Raw genomic sequence first — 21,935 nt, 5'->3', positions numbered from 1 at the left:
AAAGAAATTCAATTTCTAGCTTCCACGGGATTTTTGTTGTTTGGTTGAGGTCAGGGGAACAGAATACGCTCACAAAGACCAAATAGGGGAGGAAGTCTATGGTGCACTAGTAGCAGAAACTAGTTTGGCTGCACATCACAATCACTTTCTTACCTTTCACATTGATCTTGACATTGATGGTGAATCTAAGTATCTAAATCCTTCATCAATTCCAAATGTAACCAACCAGAGTGACTGACCCCATTAATTCACCTAGCTAGGAAGAGTTACCTGCATGTACTGGAAGGTCCCAGTGAGACAGGTGAAACTCTGAAAGAGAATCCGATGCAAAAATCAAACTTGGCTTCACTGCAGCTAATCATCTTGTTGTGAATGGAATCAGTGGACGGTGCATTATTATTGACGATGACTATACACAAATCCGAGGGGCCTTCAGTCAGTACAACGTGTGGATCACACCATAAAACTATATGCTGATCAAAGCAGAGGGGATGACACTTTGGCTAGCTACATGGAGCAGCAGGTACAAATTAATTAGCTTAATGCACCACATTAGCAAGCTAGGTACGTAAATTAATTGGTTTAACATACTAGCATTTACCATGATTCATTATTAATTAATAAGTCATTTATGCAGGAATAGGGAGATAGAGAATAAGGACACTGTGTTATGGTACACAATGGGTTTTCATCTTGTTGCTTACCAAGAGGATTTCCCAATCATGCCAACTCTCAAGTCTTACCGGCCATTTTGAGCTCCAGCCATCAAATTTCTTCGAAAGAAATCCTGTATCGAAAAATAAACCAACCGAATATGTCAAGTCGCCGAATTGCTCGAAGATCGTCTAAGGTAGTGATTCTGCTTGAAGAAAAGAAGAGAGATCAACATTCCTGTTTTCTACTTTTCACTCATTTTCAAACTCCTTGCACCAATTCCTAATTGAGGCCTCAAATGAGCTACATTGATTACATAATCAGCCAAACAATTTTACATGAAGTAGTAGAAAATACTTCGATACATACCCTATAAGTACTTTTAGCTATTTCTGCCGGATGTTCTACGATTCAAATTCGCAGGAATGGTGGTTAGGAACTTAGGATATTTCTTTCATTTATTCTTCAACCAGTTGACCTTTTCTTATGCTGCATATGCAACCCTTAACCTTGATTCTCCCTTATTATATAAAGACTTGATTGCAACATATATGTGACTTGTTATAAGAGGAAGTACAGTTGCAAAGGCACGTGTGCTTAATGATGGTGCCCATCACATTATTTCACTGTCGAAGGCTCAAAGCAAAGCAAAGTCAAATTAAATATGTCTTGCTCTCAGCGCAAGGCATGGACTATTGAGATGCAAGAAGCCTTCAGAATTAAAGTCTAAGACAATGTGAGTTGGCCGGCCATTAAAGGCCGGCCACCCCTTGCTATATTATGCAGATGCCAAATGCAGAAACATCAGAGAATAGATTCCAGGCACTGTTGCTTCTTTTGTGTTGTCAAGAAGCACCTAGTCACAAATCTTATTTAGGACTTTGGCAAATCAAAATCCATGACTGTTTTGTTTATAGCTCTAGTTTTGATCCTTCAATGCTGCATCACAACTAGTATATACCATCCCCTAGACCCTCTCAGCCCAACTGAGATCAACAAAGTAAGGCTCATCGTTCAGAAGTCTCACCTTGCAACTCTTCCCAACCTCACCTTTCATTATGTCGATATCGAAGAGCCGGAGAAGGAAGATGTCCTTGAGTGGCTATCTTCAAGCTCAAGCAATCCAAAGAGGCACATTTCCGCCCCTCCCCGCCGGGCACACGTGGTGGTTCGAGGCGGTGGTGATGTCCACGAACTCGTGGTGGACTTAGGCACCAACATTATCATATCCAACCACGTCTACACCGGTAATGGTTATCCTCCTTTCACCTTTAATGAGTTGTTCAAAGCTAGTAAGCTTCCTTTGACTTACCCCAAATTCAAGAAATCAATTTCAACTAGGGGATTGAATTTGTCTGAAGTTTCTTGCATTCCCTTTACGACTGGTTGGTATGGGGAACATATCACAAGGAGGGCTTTAAAAGTGGAATGCTACTATAGAGGAGGATCAGTAAATGTTTTCACAAGGCCAATTGAGGGAATCACCATTCTTGTGGATGTTGATTTGATGAAGATCACAATGTACACTGATAGGTTCGTAGCCCCTTTGCCTAAAGGTACTGATTTCCAAATCCCAAGAGGGAAGTCAAATTCTGATCATTGCAACAAAACTAGTAGTGGGTTTTCCATTGAAGGCCACAAGGTGAAGTGGGCAAACTGGGTTTTTCATGTTGGGTTCAATGCAAGAGCAGGAATGGTGATTTCAACAGCTTCAGTATTTGATGCCATAAAGAAGAAGTACAGGAGTGTGTTATACAGAGGGCATGTGTCTGAGACCTTTGTGCCTTACATGGATCCTACAAATGAATGGTATTTCAGGACTTTTATGGATATAGGTGAATTTGGGTTTGGGAGATCAGCTGACGCTCTTCAGCCATCAATTGATTGTCCTGGAAATGCTGAATATGTGGATGGGTTTATGGCTGGAGCTGATGGGGAGTTGCAGAAGGTACCAAGGGCTATTTGCATTTTTGAAAGGTACTCAGGTGATGTTGCAATGAGACATACTGAAATTAATATCCCTGGCAAATTGGTAAGGTAGTGTATGATTAATTGAGCTTGTGATTAAACATTGAGCTTTGAACTAGAAAAGGAAAGGTGTGATGTTGATGTAAATTGGGTGGTTTTGCAGATAAGAAGTGGGCAGCAGGAGAAGACTCTGGTGGTTAGGATGGTGGCCACTGTGGGTAACTATGATTATGTTCTTGATTGGGAATTCAAGCAAAGTGGCACCATTAAGGTTGGGGTAAGTTTCTTTTTCTTTTGGTCCTCTCTGATTTCATTTTGCTGATGATTGAAATTTACTTTTGTTCTTTTTGAAGAGTAACTATAGCACTATATCAAAACCAATTCACTCATACTTGCTGGAACTATCTACATTTCTCGCCAAGCTTTTGGTCCTCTCTGATTTCATTTTGCTGATTATTGAAATTTACTTTTGTTCTTTTTGAAGAGTAACTATAGCACTATATCAAAACCAATTCACTCATACTTGCTGGAACTATCTACATTTCTCTCCAAGCAGTAGTAGATTTAGAACTTTTGATTACTCCAGAGGTTATGAAGAAAATCACCGGTCTTGAATATTACTATTGCAACTTTGCAAGCCATAACTTTCTACTTATTACAAAGTTATCTCCTTAAAACATTTTATCAAACACCTTCATTTTCATTTCAAAAGAAAAATTCAATAAACCAAGTTTCAATACTGGCCTAATAATTCATTACCTAGATTTGCTCCATCTGTCTTTAGAACCAAAAGAGTAAAGAATGAATACTATGTGAGAAGTCCAAATTGCATTCCCCAATTTGATTTGAGAGATATCACACTTTAATTTGTATTTATTCATAAGTTTGAGAAAATCTTGTGTTAGGCGGTCGGATCACTAAATTTGTCATATGAAAAAGTCACATGATAAATTATTCAAAACACATACTCAAATATCTCATTTCACCTAAAGTATCGAAAAATCTTTACCTTTATTACGTAACTTATGTGTTCTTCTCTTATTAATCGGTCAGACTAATCCAGTGACCCTAGTACCCGACCACTAATACCAAATGTTCTCTAATATGTTGTCCACTTTTTTTCCAGGTAGGCTTGACTGGCGTCTTGGAGGTGAAGGCCACATCATACACCAGCGCTGACCAGATGACGGACAACGTGCACGGAACGTTAGTCTCAGAAAACACCGTCGCCGTTAACCACGACCACTTCCTCACGTACTATCTAGACCTCGACGTTGACGGTAACGACAACTCCTTTGTCAAAGCCAAGATGAAAACAGCAAGAGCTAACGGCGCCGCGTCACCAAGAAAGAGTTATTGGAAGGTAGTTAGAGAGACGGCCAAAACTGAAGCCGAGGCTAGGCTACGGCTCGGCTTAGAGGCGGCTGATTTGTTAATAGTGAACCCTAATAGGAAGACCAGGCTTGGAAATCACGTGGGTTACCGCCTGGTCACCGGACAACCGGTTACATCTCTTCTGGCCAATGATGATTACCCCCAAATTAGGGCTTCTTATACCAAGTATCAGGTCTGGGTGGCTGCCTATAATAAGTCAGAGAGGTGGGCTGGAGGGTTCTATGCTGATAGGAGCCATGGAGATGATGGCTTAGCTGTTTGGAGCAAGAGGTAATTTTCTTCTTCTTTCTTTCTCGAGTTTCTTCTGATTTTTTTTTTCCCGCTTCAAATGACTCATAATCAAAATTACGTTTCACCCAATAGCAGAGTCAGAAATTTAGGGTTATTACGCATAAAAATAAAATAATAATATCATAACATAAAAAATCTTAGAAAATAACAAGAAATTTGTGATTGAATTGAGAGTCGATACATGTTGGAACTATGCTTTTCTATTTTAAAGAGTTTTCCAAATCACCAAAGAGTAACAATGAGTGACGGAGCTAGAACTTCATTCTAGTTGAGGACCTTTAGAAATTAAAAGGAAAAAATTTAGAACTCAAATTATATATCAATATTTTAATGAAATCTGAGAAAAAAATTTGATAGAAATATTATAATCTAGAAATTAAATTAATTTAAGATAAGAATATTATTAAAATAAAGTCAAGTTTATAATAGCAAGCAACATGAAAAAATAGTAATATTAATAATAATTAGTTTTGCAAAAATACTGAAAATTAGTAAGAATCGAACCTGCTATATATGTAGGAAAAAAGTGCCAGACTAGTGCACTATACCAACTGTTTGTGATGCATGGTAACTCTAATTACTTATATGGTGAAAAGTTCACTGGGTTACGGGACCCAGTGTGCCCCTATGTGGCTTCGCCACTGGTTTCACCCTAATTTTGGTCTTATCATATACTTAAATTTAAATTGACTATAACATCCATCTATCGGTCTTCTCTCTCTCTCTCTCTCTCTAATTGAGTTAGTGACCCTGGAACTGACACATTAATACCAAATTGTGAATATATGGTCCTTGAGCCTTGAGCACCTTGGATACGACTACCGCCTAATCATGGAATTTGCATTTATATTAGATCAGCATCTAGAGCATTGGGTTTGGGTGAAGGAACCATCGTAGCACCCTAACATTCCCACTTAGAGCAACTCCAACAGCTTCCCTATAATTTCAGCATTATAAGGAAGCAAAAGTCAAAGCTTTAGCCTCTTTTTTTTTCTCAAACTCCAACAGATTCCTTATTTTACAGCAATCTCTAGAATCTTCATAATTCTTCCTTAAATTTTAGAGATTGCTGTAAATTTAGGGAATTTGGTTTTCTCTTTCCTCATCATCTCTAAAATAGAAATAATTATAGGGAATCTGTTGGAGCGAAATAGGCTTATTTTCCCTAAAATAAGGAAAAATAAAAATATGGGGATGTTGTTGGAGTTGTTCTTATATCATCTTTTCCTTTTTGTTATTTTATTTGTAATTTTAGTCATCGCATTTTATTTTATTTATTATTGGTTAATTAGGATATCATATTACAATTTTCGGTAACAATTTCTATCTCATTGTAATTATTCACCACTATGCTCGTAGCTTTGATTAGGCTTTGATGAGAACCACAGCCGAGCATTGCTAAGGTTTGGTGCCCTAAAGTAACATTTTTATTTGTTTTATTATCATTTATTTGTTTAGTGACTTTAGTTCTGACTACCCAAGGATTGTGGGTTAGCCACTAATCCCCGGAGTACGATAATTTGGGCATAATACTTCCCTATCTTGACAATGATATGTGCTTGCGTAAATGTGTCTAATATTTAATATGTTTCCAACATATGAGGGCACATTTCTCATGATGATATGTAATTTTATGTCCTCTGTACTTAACTTTCGGCCAATTTGACAGAATGGCCTATTTCCAAAACATAAAGATGCAAATTCGCTAAAAAAAGGATCTTGGCTTATAACCAAATCTGACACTAGGATGAAGTGATGAACCTCGAGGCGTATTTTAACTATTAAGCTAAATTCATACTATATGGTTTCATGCCTGTCCTGCAGGAATAGAGCAATTGAAAACAAAGACATAGTATTATGGTACACAGTGGGATTCCATCACATCCCATACCAAGAAGATTTCCCAGCCATGCCCACACTCCATGGTGGATTCGAGCTCAGCCCTGCAAACTTTTTTGAGTCTAACCCATTACTCAAATAAAGTTGCTTTAAGCCCCAGAACATGTTAGAATTGCATCAGAACGGTACACAATTCATTCCCATAAACTTTCTTTAACAATGTTCTAATTCCAAAGTGTAATTCCTCCTGTATATTTAATAGTTAAGAATATGATTGTTTAAGATACAGGGTGTTGTATTTTGTCAAAAAAAAAAGAAGAAGATACAGGGTGTTGTATATAAATTGGATTGATTGGGAATGCGGGACAAGATGATACATGATATCAATATTCAATGAAAGTTTGATTTAATATATAGTCTAAGTCTATAATTCTTTTTATTTTTTTAATGAATTGTGACAAACTTTATTCAATCCAAGCAACCTGTGCGGGAATGAGTCTCTTTACGTCAGTTATGGTTGTTCCAACACAACATGTTGAATAAACATGAGATACGTAATTGGCTTCACAAAAAGCATGAGAAAAATGAAAAGTTGGAAGTTTCAAAAGACAAGAAGTACTGTTTTATCCATCATGTATCTTTTATCCTTTTTTTTATTTTTTTTTATTTTTTTAAATTGATGTTTATAATTAGTTTTTCCTTTCTTTTTAAAGGAAAATATGCAAATATTAATTAAAAGGGAAAAGAAACACACATCTCTTATTCAGCTCTGTGGCTTATTACTTGCAAATGATCAAAACAAAGTCCAACTATAGGCTAACTAGCTAGGTTTGCTTGGTGCAATTAGGAGATGGTACATGCTTAGGAGGAGGTGTTGTTCTAACTTTAAGAACTGGACTGCTCTCAAAGAAATTAGCTGGCCGGAGCTCAAATCCACCGCTCAATGTTGGCATCATCGGAAAGTCCTCTTGGCAAGGATTGTGGTGAAACCCAACGGTGTACCACAACACTATGTCCTTGTTCTCAATCTTCCTATTCCTGCATAGACAAAAGAATGAACACAAATGTTAAACAAGACAATGCTAGCTTTTCTGGTGTTTTTTGATATGTCATACTTATTTGTGCAAATTTTATAATAATCGTACAATACCTTTGGCTCCAGACTGCTAAGGTATCATCTCCTCGGCTTTGATCAACATATGGTCCTCCCGCCCATTTTTCAGACTTGTTGTACGGTGTAACCCAAACATTATAGTTGGTGAAAGCACCACGAATTTGTGGGTAGTCATCCTCCACCAGAAGGGGATTTACAAATGACCCTGGAATCAAACAGTAACCAATAGGGTTCCCGGGTTTGGTCTTCTTATTAGGATTTACCACAACCAGGTCGGCTGGCTTCAAGCCTAGGTGAATCCGTGCATCCGCTTCCGTCTTAGCGGTTTCGCTTACAACATTCCAGTAACTCTTCCTTGGTATGTTTGGGTCTGTAACTCGTTTTGTCACGAAATTGTTCTTCACAAAGGAGTTGGCTTCACCATCCACATCAAGGTCAATATGGTAGGTCAAGAAGTGATCATGGTTTACTGCAATGGAGTTATCTGCCACCAACGTACCATAAACTTCCTCCTTTATTTGGTTTATGTGGGTATATTTAGCCGCTGCAATTTCCAGCACCCCTGTTAATCCAACCTGTATGTTAAAGCATCATTGTCAATTTTATTTTGTTTGCGTTTTAAATATCTAGAGGTACTTTTGCCAATTGCCCTATAAAATCACTAAGTATTTGGGTTTAGGTAAATGTCGGACTTCTGATTTGGACTACAGGACCTTTATATAAAGTTAGCAAACATATGTATTTGGGTTAACCTAATGTAATATTGTACATATACTGAAATGATTGACTTGAGACTCTGTATGTGTGTAAATGTATATGTGAGAATTAGCTAGGAATCTAGGATGATGGAAACTAAAGTAAGGTTTAGATTTGTTTTTTTTTTTTTTTTTTTTTGAATAGAAGTTGATTGTTATTCAATAACCAACAGCCAAATGGCCATAGCTTACAAAACTTACATAAGAATCCCAGCAAGAAAATCCGGTAAAACCTATCCAAGCTAAAGCAAACTAATTAACATCATTGGGAAGCTCACAATTAAGCAAGCCTATCCAAGCATGACAAAGCTTCGCCTCCTACGGAAAAAAATCATTCAACTAGCCCTCACTTGCCAATCACGCAATTGTGGTACAAGCAAGAAACTAGAAACGTCATAGAAAGGCTCATAGAAACTTAATCACACTCACACAGGCTTAAAACCCTTGCCAAAACACCTAAGCAATGTCATGAGAGGCGAACCCCCCAAATGCAGGCCCCTCTAGCCCACTCTCCACCCCAGCATCAGCTGCATCCGGCCCAATCTCCACAAACCCTTGACCCAACTCCATCCCAGACCCAGGCCCACTATCCTCTGACCCATTAGGGTTTCTCAGAAGAGAGTTTCCCGCCGAGATACACTGAGACAGCAGCACAGCACCTGCTGCAATCCTCGCCGCTGCTCCAACCATCGCCCTGCTAAGCCCAGCATCCAGCAGCCCCGCCGGCGAACCCAACATGAACCAGGACCCACCCTCAGCCGCCATCAACGCACCATCTCCAGCCGCCGCCGCCAACCTTGACAACGCCGATGAACTCAACCTCGAGCCCACGAACGCCGCCCACAGAGGCAAGGCCGCCACCAATACCAGTCCGATCCCAGCAATGCCCGGCTCTAACTCCGACGCCAATAGATTCTTATCAACCCACAATCCTCCATGAAGAGCAAAGATCGTCGTCCCCTCCCCTTCACGGATCAGATCCTTCAAACTCCTCACACCGGAGATCGCCGCCGATACCACCAGAAGCCTTGCAGGCCTCTCCAGCAACAGCCGGCCATACAGATAGAAGAAAGGGACTTCGATAATCTCCCCGCCCCCCATCAGGCTCGTCAAGGCCTTAGCCAACAATGAAGGAGTAGCCGCCGCTCCCTCCTCCACCATCGCAACATAATTCTCGATTAGGGAGAAAACCCTAGCAGAGAGAAAAGTCGACATTTTTTAGCACTGATCATTCATTCAAGTAAGGTTTAGATTTGTTGGTCCATATATAGATTGTAAAATTAAGTTAGAATAGATTAGAATGTTGTAAAAAAGTTAGAAATACAAAAAGTTAAATTTTTTTATTCTATTTTTTATTGGAATAATTTTATTTCGTGCTAAGAATGTTAAAAAAAAAAAAAAGGTTAGAAATAGGATCCATATAATGTTGCAAAAAGTATATACCTCTATTTTAATGGAACCACTTGGTTTGAATTCCCAATCAATAATATAGTCATAGTTGCCTATGGTGGAAACCATCCTCACAACCAGAGTCACATCGGCCCTGGCTTCCGTTATCTGCAGATATTCCATTGAATACTCTTTTATCAGTACCCCAACTACCTCATATTAAATCCATGCATCAATTTAAACCCTACAAAAATATTTAAGAAATTAAAGTTGAATAATTACCACTTCATCTGGGATAGTAACAGTAGAAAAGAATACTTCAATTCAGGGTTAATTCGATAATTCTATTCATCCCACAATGAGGGTATATATATAAGTACAAAGGAGTAGTCTAATTCTAATAGGAAACAATCTTTCCATAATTACAGGATATCCTAATTAAATAAAATCCTAATTACATACAGATTTACAGCGATTCTACACTCCCCCTCAAGTTGGTGCATAGATGTCTATCATGCCCAACTTGTCAACTGAGCTGTCAAATACCTTCCTGGACACTCCTTTAGTAAGAACATCAGCTAATTGCTCCTCTGAGTTTACAAATGGAAAGCGAATAACCTTTCTGTCAAGATTTTCTTTAATAAAATGACGGTCAACCTCCACATGCTTTGTTCTATCATGCTGAACTGGATTATGTGCAATCTCAATGGCAGCTGTATTATCACAATGCAAATCCATAGGCTTTTTAAGCTTGTAACCCAGGTCTTTCAAGACATTACGAATCCACAACATTTCACAGACTCCGTGTGCCATACCTCGGAACTCAGCTTCTGCACTTGATCTGGCAACAACTTTCTGCTTTTTGCTACGCCAGGTGACAAGGTTCCCTCCAACAAAAGTGAAGTACCCAGATGTAGAACGTCTGTCAGTTTTATCACCAGCCCAATCTGCATCTGTGTACCCAATAACTTCCAATTCATCTTTTTTTTGAAACAGTAACCCTTTACCTGGCGACATCTTCTAGTACTTCAAAATACGAAAGACTGCATCCATATGCTCTTCACTAGGACAATGCATAAATTGACTAACAACACTCACAGCATAAGCAATATCAGGTCTAGTATGTGAAAGATAAATCAACCTTCCTACAAGACGTTGATACCTCCCTTTGTCAGTTGGAACTTGATCAGGATAAATAGCAAGTCTGTGATTCATCTCAATGGGTGTCTCCATTGGTCTGCAGTCCAGCATCCCTGTTTCAGCAAGTAAATCAAGGACATACTTCCTTTGTGAAAGCAAAATCCCCTTCTTAGACCTTGCAACTTCAATACCCAGAAAATACTTCAGTTGTCCCAGATCCTTCATTTCAAACTCCTTTGACAGATACTTTTGCAATTCATTCATCTCTTTCGGATCATCCCCTGTAACAATCATGTCATCAACATACACAATAAGAGCTGTAATCTTACCATTCTTGCGTTTGATAAACAAGGTATGGTCAGAATTGCTCTGTCTGTACCCAAAGGCTTTCATGGACTTTGAAAATCTTCCAAACCAAGCTCTTGGAGACTGCTTCAGGCCATACAAAGACTTCTTCAATTTACACACCTTGCCAACATCATTGGGTAATTCTTAACACCTGGGGGCATATCCATGTACACTTCTTCCTCCAAATTCCCATTAAGAAACGCATTCTTCACATCAAACTGGTGCAAGGGCCAATCTTTGTTTGCTGCAAGTGAGATTAGAATCCGGACAGTATTAATCTTTGCCACAGGTGCAAAAGTCTCCTCATAATCAATCCCATAGCGTTGTGTATATCCTTTGGCAACCAACCTCGCTTTGTATCTATTAATAGTTCCATCTGCATTAAGCTTCACAGTAAATACCCAACGACATCCTACAGTCTTCTTTCCAACCGGCATAGGTACTAGCTCCCATGTTGCATTTTTCTGAAGAGCTTCCAATTCTTCATTCATCGCCTTTGTCCATTTTGGATTCATCAATGCATCCTGCACGTTACTAGGAATAGATACAGTAGATAATTGATCAACAACAAGTGCATGTGACCCAGAAATCCTATGGTTAGACATAAAATTAGCTATAGGGTATTTAGCTTTGGCTTTGATATCTGGTTCATATTGTTTCTTAGGAATTCCCTTGGTAACCCTTTGTGATTTCCTAGGTTACCCTTTGTGATTTCCTAGGTTCGACACTTTCTAACCCAGAAGACTCATTAAAGTTTAGGGGTACTTGAGGTGGATCATTCTGACTGGGATCTTCAGTTGGTGGGGCAGAAGGGGGAATATCTTGTGTGTGAGCTTCGGATACGTCTTGATTTTGTTTCAAACTATCCAGAAAAGTCGTCTCTTCTGTCTCGGAATTCACAACGCTCTGTTCGGCAGTTTCAGCAGTTGCATTCTCTGTTTCGGAATTCACAACACTCTGTTCGGCAGTCGCATTCTTTGTTTCGGAATTCACAACACTCCGTTCGGCAGTCGCATTTTCTGTTTCGGAATTTACAACACTCTGTTCAGCAGTCGAATTTTCTGTTTCGGAATTTACAACACTCTGTTCGGCAGTTGCATTTTCTGTTTCGGAATTTCTACCTTCAAATCGTTCCTCCAAATCTTCCAAGTCTTCAAAGACATCAAAATCAATAATAGAACAAGGATTCCCTTCATAACCTCTCTCCCCCTGAAGGGAAGACTGAGAAGCTCCCCCTGAGTAATATGGCTCAGATTCACGGAATGAGACATCAAGAGATATATGTATAGTGCCAGTAAGAGGATCATAACATCGATAACCCTTCTGGAAGTCAGCATAACCAACAAATATACACTTACGGGCACGGGGATCAAGCTTGCTACGTTGAGGCTTGGGAATATGAACATAAGTTGTGCACCCAAACACCCGGGGCTCCAAATTAGGCATAGAAGGGATGGTCAAAAGTGTATGAAGCTTCTGATGAGGATTCTGAAACTCAATCACCCGTGAAGGAGTACGGTTGATAAGATATGCTGCTGATTTCACTGCTTCGCCCCAATAGGACCGAGGTACATTCATGCCAAACAAGGAAGCACGAACAACTTCCATCAATTGCCTGTTCTTCCGTTCTGCTAAACCATTCTGTTGAGGAGTATAAGAATTGGAGGTTTGATGACGAATTCCATGTGACCGGCAAAACTCAATCATAGGGCCATTCACAAACTCTCCACCATTGTGAGACTGAAACACTCTGATGGATTGTTGATACTGAGTTGCCACCATTTTGTGAAATTCGGTAAACATTCCAAATACATCACTCTTATTCTTCAGTAATGACACCCATGTCATGCAAGTGCAATCATCAATAAACGTTACAAAATACCGAGCTCCAGAAAGAGAAGGAATTTTCGCAGGACCCCAGACATCGGAGTGAATCTTCATAAAAGGAACAGGATTTTTATTAAGACTTGGTGAATATGAAATACGGTGACTCTTGGCCAGTTCACAGATGTCACAGTGGAAATCCAATTCACTAACAACTGAAAACAATTGAGGTTGCAGCTTCTTAAGATAACGAAAGGATAGATGACCTAAACGGCGATGCCATAACCATATAGCTTCCTTCGCATTCTCTACCCCGTTGATCTGATTAGCTTGTCCCAAAAGATGCTTCTGTTTCTTTCCAGTCTCTGTCAGATCCAGATAGTATAATTTCCCCCTTCTAACACCATAACCAAGAATCCGTCGAGTCAGAATATCCTGAAACACACAGAAAGACGGATAGAAGGTCACAATACATGCAAGAGCTAAAATAACTTGACCAACAGACAGGAGATTATAAGCTAGTGATGGAACAACTAAGACAGATTCAAGGGTTAAGGTATCAGATAAAGCAATAGAACCTTCTCCGGTGACCGGAGTTGGAGTACCATCAGCAGTAGAGACAAAGTCTTGAGGGGAACGTCTAAGGTTTTGCACAAGACTTGGGTCATTGGTCATATGGTCAGATGCACCTGTATCAATTATCCATGTACTATTAAATGTAACATTACCCTTCATACCTGACTGCGCTACATTAGCGGAGGCATTGTCTAGATAAACTTCCTCTGTAGTAGCAACAGCGGCCTTGCCCAGATTCTTTCGCGGTTTCTTGGTGAAGTCCCACCAATCAGGGTAACCAATCACTTCATAGCACCGCTCCTTGCTATGACCTAATTCCCCACAGATAATGCACCTTTTGTTTGCATATGGATTTGGTTTACCCAGAAGACGGCGTTGAGAAGGTCCTGAGAAGCCTGGAGGAGGACCCTGTTTGCGTTGAGCCATAACAGAAAATTCGGTAGTCACCGAATGCCCAATAGCCTGTTTCTCTGATTGCATCATTGAGGAATTCATGATTTTAGCAGGTTTGGATTTTCAAGGGTTTCAAGATGGATATGAATGTTTTGGAAAAGAATTTTTTTTTTCTTTTCTTTTTTTCGAAAAAAGGTAGGGTGATGGTGGTTTGAAATTCAGGATGGTTTGATTTCAATGGTGGTGGTACGCAGCGGTTTGTGGTGTTCTTCAGGATTCAGGATTCAAAGGATGCAGCGCAAGTTCAAAGGATTGAACCTGCTCTGATACCAAGTAGAAAAGAATACTTCAATTCAGGGTTAATTCGATAATTCTATTCATCCCACAATGAGGGTATATATATAAGTACAAAGGAGTAGTCTAACTCTAATAGGAAACAATCTTTCCATAATTACAGGATATCCTAATTAAATAAAATCCTAATTACATACAGATTTACAGCGATTCTACAGTAACTTCTGTGTGACGCCACAAGATGTTGCCTGCATGTCGTTCAAAGATGCAAATGGCATTCGATATTTGCACTGGCGTGCCATCTCCGGCAGCATAGTAACCATCTATGAACTTGGCATTGCTTGGGCAATCGGTCAGTGGCTCGAGTGAGACTGTTGAGAGGCCGAACCCGAATTCTCCACAATCGAAGAAGGTTTTGTAGTACCAGTCCTCGGTTGGGTCCATGTATGGTACAAGGAGCTCTGACACAAAACCTCTGTACAAACCCTTCTGTATTTGTGCTTGTCAAGGTCGTAGATTGATGCTAGGGATATAACCACACCAGTTCGAACATCAAATCCCAGATGGAAGACCCAGTTGGCCCATCTGATTATAATGAATTAGTATAGAAAATTGTTAGAAATGATACAAAACAAGAAACAAATTAAGAAAGAGGAGAAGGGACTTACAGCACTGCAAGGGTGACCCGATTAGACTAGGTCAATGATGAGTTTAATTAATTATATTCAAGCTATAAAAAGCATTTTACTGTTCAACCATACTTTTAAAATTAACATAATAAACTAGAAGCAGCACTCTCGATAAGTAGATAATCATTGCTTCCGATCGATCCCAGACATGGTCACTGTATGTACAATCCAAATAGTGTTTATATACTCATTTTAATGATATTAGTAAAAGATCAGCAAATCTATAATCGGTTAGATATTTGTTTATGGACATCATGAAAAGTGTAAGAGAATTGGACTTCAGCACTCCACCAATTTCACTGCATCTATATTTCATCCTTATGGATACTTTTCAAAATATACAAGTACACAATTGATACAAAAATTGGAGTCCCTCTGCGATCATAAGCTCATGTAGTCATGTGGCAGCACCGATGGCTCTTATCATAAACATGAATTATCAAATATATACTGTTTATCATTTTTTTCGTTTATTGAGTACGTCACACACTACTAGAATTTTGTTCATATACATCGGTTCTGGACCGATGTTAAACTAATTTTCGACCGATGTCTTAGTGGGTGTAGAGAAAAGTATAGACATCAGTATAAGCGCGTTTTCAACCGATGTCCCAGACAGCAACCAACATCGATTCTAAAAAACAAATCGATGTATAATCGTTATAATCATCATATTTTTGTATGTTAGGTATGTCTAATTCTTCATATTTTCACATTTTATGCTTAAAAAAGTATATGTCGAACAATACCTACTTGAACATTTGCATCGATTTCTATTCCAGAAGCGATGTCCAGTACACTCGTAGACATCAGTCTCCAAAAAATTTTGTTTGTTCGTGTCTATTTTTACGTGCATCTTGCCACCATATTCTCCTGAGAACGATGTATGTGCCTTTAGGCAACATCAGTTAATCTATTAAGAATGATGTTTTATGTTACTAGGAACATCGTTTTTCGTTATTTGAAACGATGTCTAGTAATTTTGTAGACATCATTTCTATTTTTCAAAACCGATGTCCTGTATTTCATGGTAAATCGGTTTACTTTATAACAGCTGATTTGTACATTGACAATAGATAACGGTTTGGTGTTTAGATATCGATGTGCATTGGTTTTGTGTACATCGATTTTTGGGTGATATTTCGATATGTTCATAATCATTAGACATCAGTCCAGTTTTAGGTACTGATTTGTAATCTCTGAATTGACATCGTTTTCTTTGACATTAGTGTTTTGTTTCCCATTTATATACATCAGTTCATATATATATATATATATATATATATATATATATATATATATATATATATATATCTCAACATCTTAACTCAAGCACATCATCCAAAAATGGGACATTCCATTAATTTTCTTTCCAAATTCATGATCCAACAGAAAACTCCAAGCCTACAAAAGCTAGCCTAGAGACATATGAATAACAAGTTACAATCAGTTTTATCAACACACATTGCCTCAAAGAAAAAAACTAGCCTTACTCCAAATCATTTTTGTAGTCAAAATTCTATACCAAAGTCTGTATATAATCAGCCACTTCAATGCACACCTCATCGCTGTTGGCTATATGATTTCTGAGTCTTTACCGCCCACTACAACTGTATAAACCAACACAATCAAGTCACAATCATTGGGTAAACAAGTTAATATTTAATTAACCCAAAAACAAAACAAACAAACTCAAACAAACAAACAAACAAACAAACTGCAGCACCTGAACTACAAGATGGATCTGCACAACTACAAGTCACATCCAATACTAATATAACTGGACTTTACCAAATTTAAACACACATAAATCAAGAAAAATGAATCACCCATATACCATACATGTGCATACATGCACGCTTTTAGAATTCTCATGTTGCACCAAATTAAATGCACGTATTTCTTAACGCAAGCAAGCAAACCTCTATTTTAGTTACATCATTTACTTTTTAAAGAAAAAAAGAGCTAATACTTTAGAAAAAAAATAAATAGATGGAAGAGACAGTACAACAGAAGATGTATTACCTGATAGAAGGCGAAGCATAGAGGCCATCAAATGTTATTTCAAATTTTCAATTAAGTCATGACTATACATGTACCTCTATACCATCACGAGTATAGTTGATGAAAGTAGGCAAAGCTCTTGATCCTGTTTGAACGTCTGCCACGATATTCAGGTTTTCGTCCCGCACTTCCACCTTTCAAATCTCCAATCCCACTCTTTGAGTAGTGTAATTTAGAATCATAAGTCAACATTTGCTGAACTGATCTAAACTCAACAAATAATATAAGAAAGCTATCCACACTTTGAACAAAACAGTACCTGCTTGCATAGGTCCTTCAAGAAACTCAGAGTATGCAAAGGGCTTTATGTCATTGAACTTAGCAATGAACGAGTGCTTTACGATATCGATGATCATTTCACAGACGAATACCACACCAGCGTTCTGCAGTACCCAAATGTTAAAACAGTTTCCCATCAAATGTTTCCTCCAGAATGTTTTGAGCTAGGATGAATATGATAAATGCATAAATGTGGAACCTCTCCACAGAATCTGGTCACAAACAAAAAATAAAATAAAATCAAAGAGGATTTAGGACCATCTGAAAAGAATATAAGACTAATCTAATTTAATTCATCGGACACAGAACCACATCGATCTAGTTTAATTAACATAGTCGCTATAAGCCAATAAAAGGAAGCAAACTCACCAAAGTATACCAGGCTATGAGTGTTTTCCTTACTATATCGCTTGAACACATTGCTTTTTATCTCGGCAAAGTTATAGGACACCAGCAAAGCGAACAAGTCATTATTGTGAGCAACAATGCAGTTTGACAAAGTAATTGCCTGAACAAAGAGGATAAATGAATGAATAAGTACGTACAGTCAAGGATCCAATGACATTGAAGGGAAAATAACAGAACAAAAATCATAAATTTCTAAAGTAAGGATATTTGAGGTAGTCACGGCTAAAGCTTGGTCGCAAGTAAATCTCCAAATCCAGAATCTCATGTTTTCTGTTGGACAACTACCAAGTCCGTCTGCTGAGTTAAATAGAGTTTGCAATACATTTCCATTAAAACTCTGACATAGTTTGTCAAATATCTGTATAGAGGGGCAAGAATCAGTAACATGTGTTAGCTAAAACACTGTAACATAGTAGTGCAATCACTACATATCAAACTGATGGACTGATATTAGACCATCCACCCATTGTCTGTTCATCATAAGTACGTGAACCATTCTAACATGTAGATATAACTGACAAAATAGCATGTATAGCATCCGTCTTACTGCAAAGTAAACAACTTCACCTTAGCATGACCTTAATTTTATTTTATTTTTTCTTTTGACAAAATAGTATTAGCCCATGCCAAGGAATTATAAAATATGACAAAGATTAGCTCATTGACTTCAGATGACTACTTTTGAAGCACTATGAAAAACAAAATTTATATAACTAAACACTTAGACACCAGATAACTAGAACTCTTAGTTCTACAAGATATTGTACGCAAAGAGCAAGATCATATTGTGTATAAAACTTCACATAATTAGTACCTAGTACTCTATCGGCCTTCCAATTGTGCAACTTATAGTTTTCACAGACAAGACACAATACCATCACAATCACTATTCCAAGATACAAGTAATCTCCACTTCTAGTTCGCAAACTGAGCTGATAAATTAAACAACGAAAAAGCTAACCCAAGCATACAAAAATTGCTGAACATGATTATGGCAGTTTCAGCAGAACTTAAAGCATGAAAAACCATGTAGATATAACTGAACTCCTAATATATCAAACCTCCCATAGTTAGCAGTAGTAAAGAAGCTTACAAATCATTTTCAGATCCCTCCTCATAAACAAAAGTGCTGAAAACCGGTCCCATTGATCTTTTTGAATCATTACCAATCGAGCTACCATCTCCACCTTTGCTCTTCTAGCAATACAAAACAAACAATCCGACAAGAAAACCAAACAGAAAGTAAGTAACTACACCGCTGTACTAATACAGAGAAACATCAAAAACAACAAGGACTAGCGAGACCACTCACCACGTACAATCAAACCATCAGTCCAAGTAGGATCGATATAGCTCACTAACAATATCAATGTACTTCTGCCATGCTTGCTAAATCCTCAATCACCAAATCCCCAAGAAAAACATTTCAACCTCCAGACCGTCCAATCTCAAAAGCATAACAAAATCAACAGTACGTTCAAACTCAAGGTGACCATACAAATCATAGAATAAAGCAATTAAAACCAAAATTGCATAGCTCACAATTTCAATTGGTACAAAGATTGGAAGGAAGCAAGAGAGAACATACCCAAGCTGGAGGTAAAACAAACCATAAGGGAAAAATCTAATTAACCAATAACTTTTTCAAGAGAAAAGATCAAAATAGCTGGTTGCTAGGACATAGAATCCAGCAATAAGAGGAAGATTCCCAAGTTCATATTTTCTATATACTAATATCTAATACTAGAGTATATGAACATGTAATTCTTTAAAATTATTTCGATCCTTCATGAGATCAGAAATTCAGAATACATAGTACTATATATTATGCCTACGTTCATCTGGGTTTTTAAATTCAGAATGCATGTATGTAAATGTAATAGAAACCTTGGCCCCAACATCCCCCAGGAATAATATCACTCCTTGATTTTGTTTGGTTGGCAGGGAAAGTACTTCCAGAAAAATATAATCAGCTGGGGCTCAGCTTTAATGAAAACCTGCTAACTCCATTGCAATAGAGAAGTTAAGAAATTCATTGCTAAGTTGCTAACTCTCCCAGTGATCTTTAAGCTGTCAAGCACTCAGTCTTGCATGGCTTGTAGAGGCTATGTAGATCATGAAGCCTTATCTCAAAATTAAACCTCCAAACATCCAAAATAGATAAAACCCAGATGCAAGCAATGACCATTTGACTTGAAAACAGACAATCCCACAGTTTATCTTGGTTATTACCTTCACTCACTACCCAAAACCTAATTAAGTAAAATTCCATCAATTTTCTTCAACAATATTCTGAATAAACCAACAAAACGACATCAAAATCGCACCTTGATGAGGATTGTGTTGCCCCTAAAGAGCTGGAGCTTCTCCATGGTCTCAGGGTGGAGCGCGACGACAGAGTTGACATCATTGATGGCCTCATCGACGACAAGGCGATTCGCTGCCTTCTTCCACTCGAGAATCGCAGAGCTGAAATCCCTCTTAGTCCCCTTATTGCAACAATTTTCAAAGCAATCGCATCAGAAATCAAAATCCCTAAAAATTTCAGAAAATCAAAAAAGTTAGCTTAAAATCGAAAAGAAGAGGAATTGGATCTGAGGGATTACGGGTCGGACGATTTAGCTTTATCGGTCATGGTGGAAGAAGAGCAGGAAACTGACTCACCCAACTCATTCTCCTTATATGTGAGGTCGGGCTCTAGCCCACAAATCCATAGAATAAAAACAACTAGGAGAAAACATCGAAGAGCGAAAAAGAAAAGGGGGGCTGGGTTTAGAAATTCATGAGATGAGAAGCTAAGATGAGAAGCTGAGATGAGATGAGAAGCTAATTGATCTCGGTCAGAGGTGAAGAAAGGTCGAGAAGGAGCTCGGGTTTCTTCGACATTGTCAGGATCTATGTTTCTTCGACTCTCTTGGCGTTTCAGACTCTGCCGGAAATGGAGGAGGAAGGATTGTGATGGTGAGGAAGAGCTCGAGTTTGGGAGCCAGCTCAACTGAGCTCGAGGGTTTCGATCTGTTTCACATTTGGGGTCGGGCGCAATTTTTTTCTAAGTGTGAAAGTTTTGAGTTTTAGTACCTACTTCTTCATTTTACTTAAAAGACTTAGCGCGTTTTGCAAAAATAGGTTCCCGCAAATTTTCAAACAAAACTTTTAACACCGGTCATTTTAAGACCCGATGTTAATGATATACATTTAAATCGGTATTTTCTTAAAACGATGTTAGATTACGTTTTTACATCGTGTGCAAGTCTGACCGATTTAAAACATGCGATGTCTATGAACAGATTTCTAGTAGTGACAACTCACCTGTAAAAGATTAAACATTTCTAATTTGATGAATATTTTGGGTGGTCGGAAAAAACTCTCAACAATAAAATGTTTGAGTTATTTAGTGATATTGTGTCGTCACCCAGAATAGGTGGAGGTTAGCTTCATTTTTTTTTTTGAATATTAGAAGGCAATTGATCTTTGCACAATAAACAACGAGTAGTTAGAAATTTAAAAAAAAAAAAAAAAAGCACACACATTAATTTACTAGAAATAAATTAACATACTTGATCACTAAAATTAATATAATTATCAGCAATTTAAATCATCTCATAGAGTTAAGAACTACTTTGACACGAAATTTATTCAAGTAAATATTTAAGTTTTTTGATTGTTTTGTTATTTTGGAAACGTCGAGGGAAAACTCAAGTTGAAGTTAAGGATTGTGTACTGTTAAGTTCTTATAAGTTCATAAACTTACTTGACAATGTTCCCGTCCAGCTTGAACCCTTCTCCGCCGGACTGCAGTACTGTCGCACCATTTAGCCGCGGACCAAACGGGGGTTTCTGCTTGGACGCCCGGTACTCTGTTCCCTCGGGTTTTGGCATTGGAACCACAAGATTATCACTATACTTAACTATCTTCACCTCCTCAAGATCAACCACCACTGTAATTCCCTCCACTGGCGTCACATACAAGTTCACTGTCCCATCTGTATAAAAACAATTCAGCTTCGACAGTCTACTCTTGTTCTCTCCAAACCAACCAACCGAAAAAGTGGTACAAACAACTTGCGATATGTTAAGCCCTCTATTTTTAATGGATTTGAGAAAGGGTTTGTATGTAAACGGCAATTCGCTAACGGCTATTTGCTCTTCATTGTTTAGCAAAGGGTAGCCATGTTTGTCGTCTATTTTAACGTCAGAGACCACAGAACTGGTTGACAAATCGACTATGGACTCGTGAGTCTGTCTGTTAATGCGTGTAACGACCAAGGCCCGGCGAGAAGGTAGGGATTTGGTGTTGGATTTCGAATTCCATAAGATCACGGTGGATTTTTCGGGTTCGTCTAGGCCAACGTATTGGAAGCTTATGTTGTGTGCTGGGTATGTTTTTGTAAGTATGGTTTTGATCTGGGTGAACTCGGATGGGGTTAGAGAGTCTAGGGGATGTTGCTTCAAGCATGAGGATGGTGAGAAGAGGATGATGAAGGCGGAGAAGAGTAGTAAGAGACTTGGTGTCAT

At 38.3% G+C, this 21,935-nt stretch overlaps 1 protein-coding gene and 1 pseudogene across 1 annotated transcript; one reads left to right on the top strand and one right to left on the bottom strand.

Annotated features, from left to right (window-relative positions):
- The first annotated feature begins 1,335 nt into the window (after positions 1-1,335).
- LOC133710706 (primary amine oxidase 1) lies at positions 1,336-6,508 on the top strand. The gene is made up of 4 exons (XM_062136841.1): positions 1,336-2,686; positions 2,786-2,899; positions 3,749-4,287; positions 6,133-6,508. The coding sequence occupies exons 1-4, from the start codon at positions 1,553-1,555 to the stop codon at positions 6,287-6,289; spliced, it is 1,944 nt and encodes a 647-aa protein (XP_061992825.1). The 5' UTR covers positions 1,336-1,552; the 3' UTR covers positions 6,290-6,508.
- Positions 6,509-6,971: 463 nt separating this feature from the next.
- Positions 6,972-21,935, bottom strand: LOC133711369 (amine oxidase [copper-containing] alpha 3, peroxisomal-like; annotated as a pseudogene).

The sequence above is a fragment of the Rosa rugosa genome, chromosome 5, assembly GCF_958449725.1.
Source record: "Rosa rugosa chromosome 5, drRosRugo1.1, whole genome shotgun sequence".
Lineage (NCBI taxonomy): Eukaryota > Viridiplantae > Streptophyta > Magnoliopsida > Rosales > Rosaceae > Rosa > Rosa rugosa.
The sequence above is the reverse complement of the archived record's forward strand: the minus strand, read 5'-3'. Positions and strand labels throughout refer to the sequence as shown.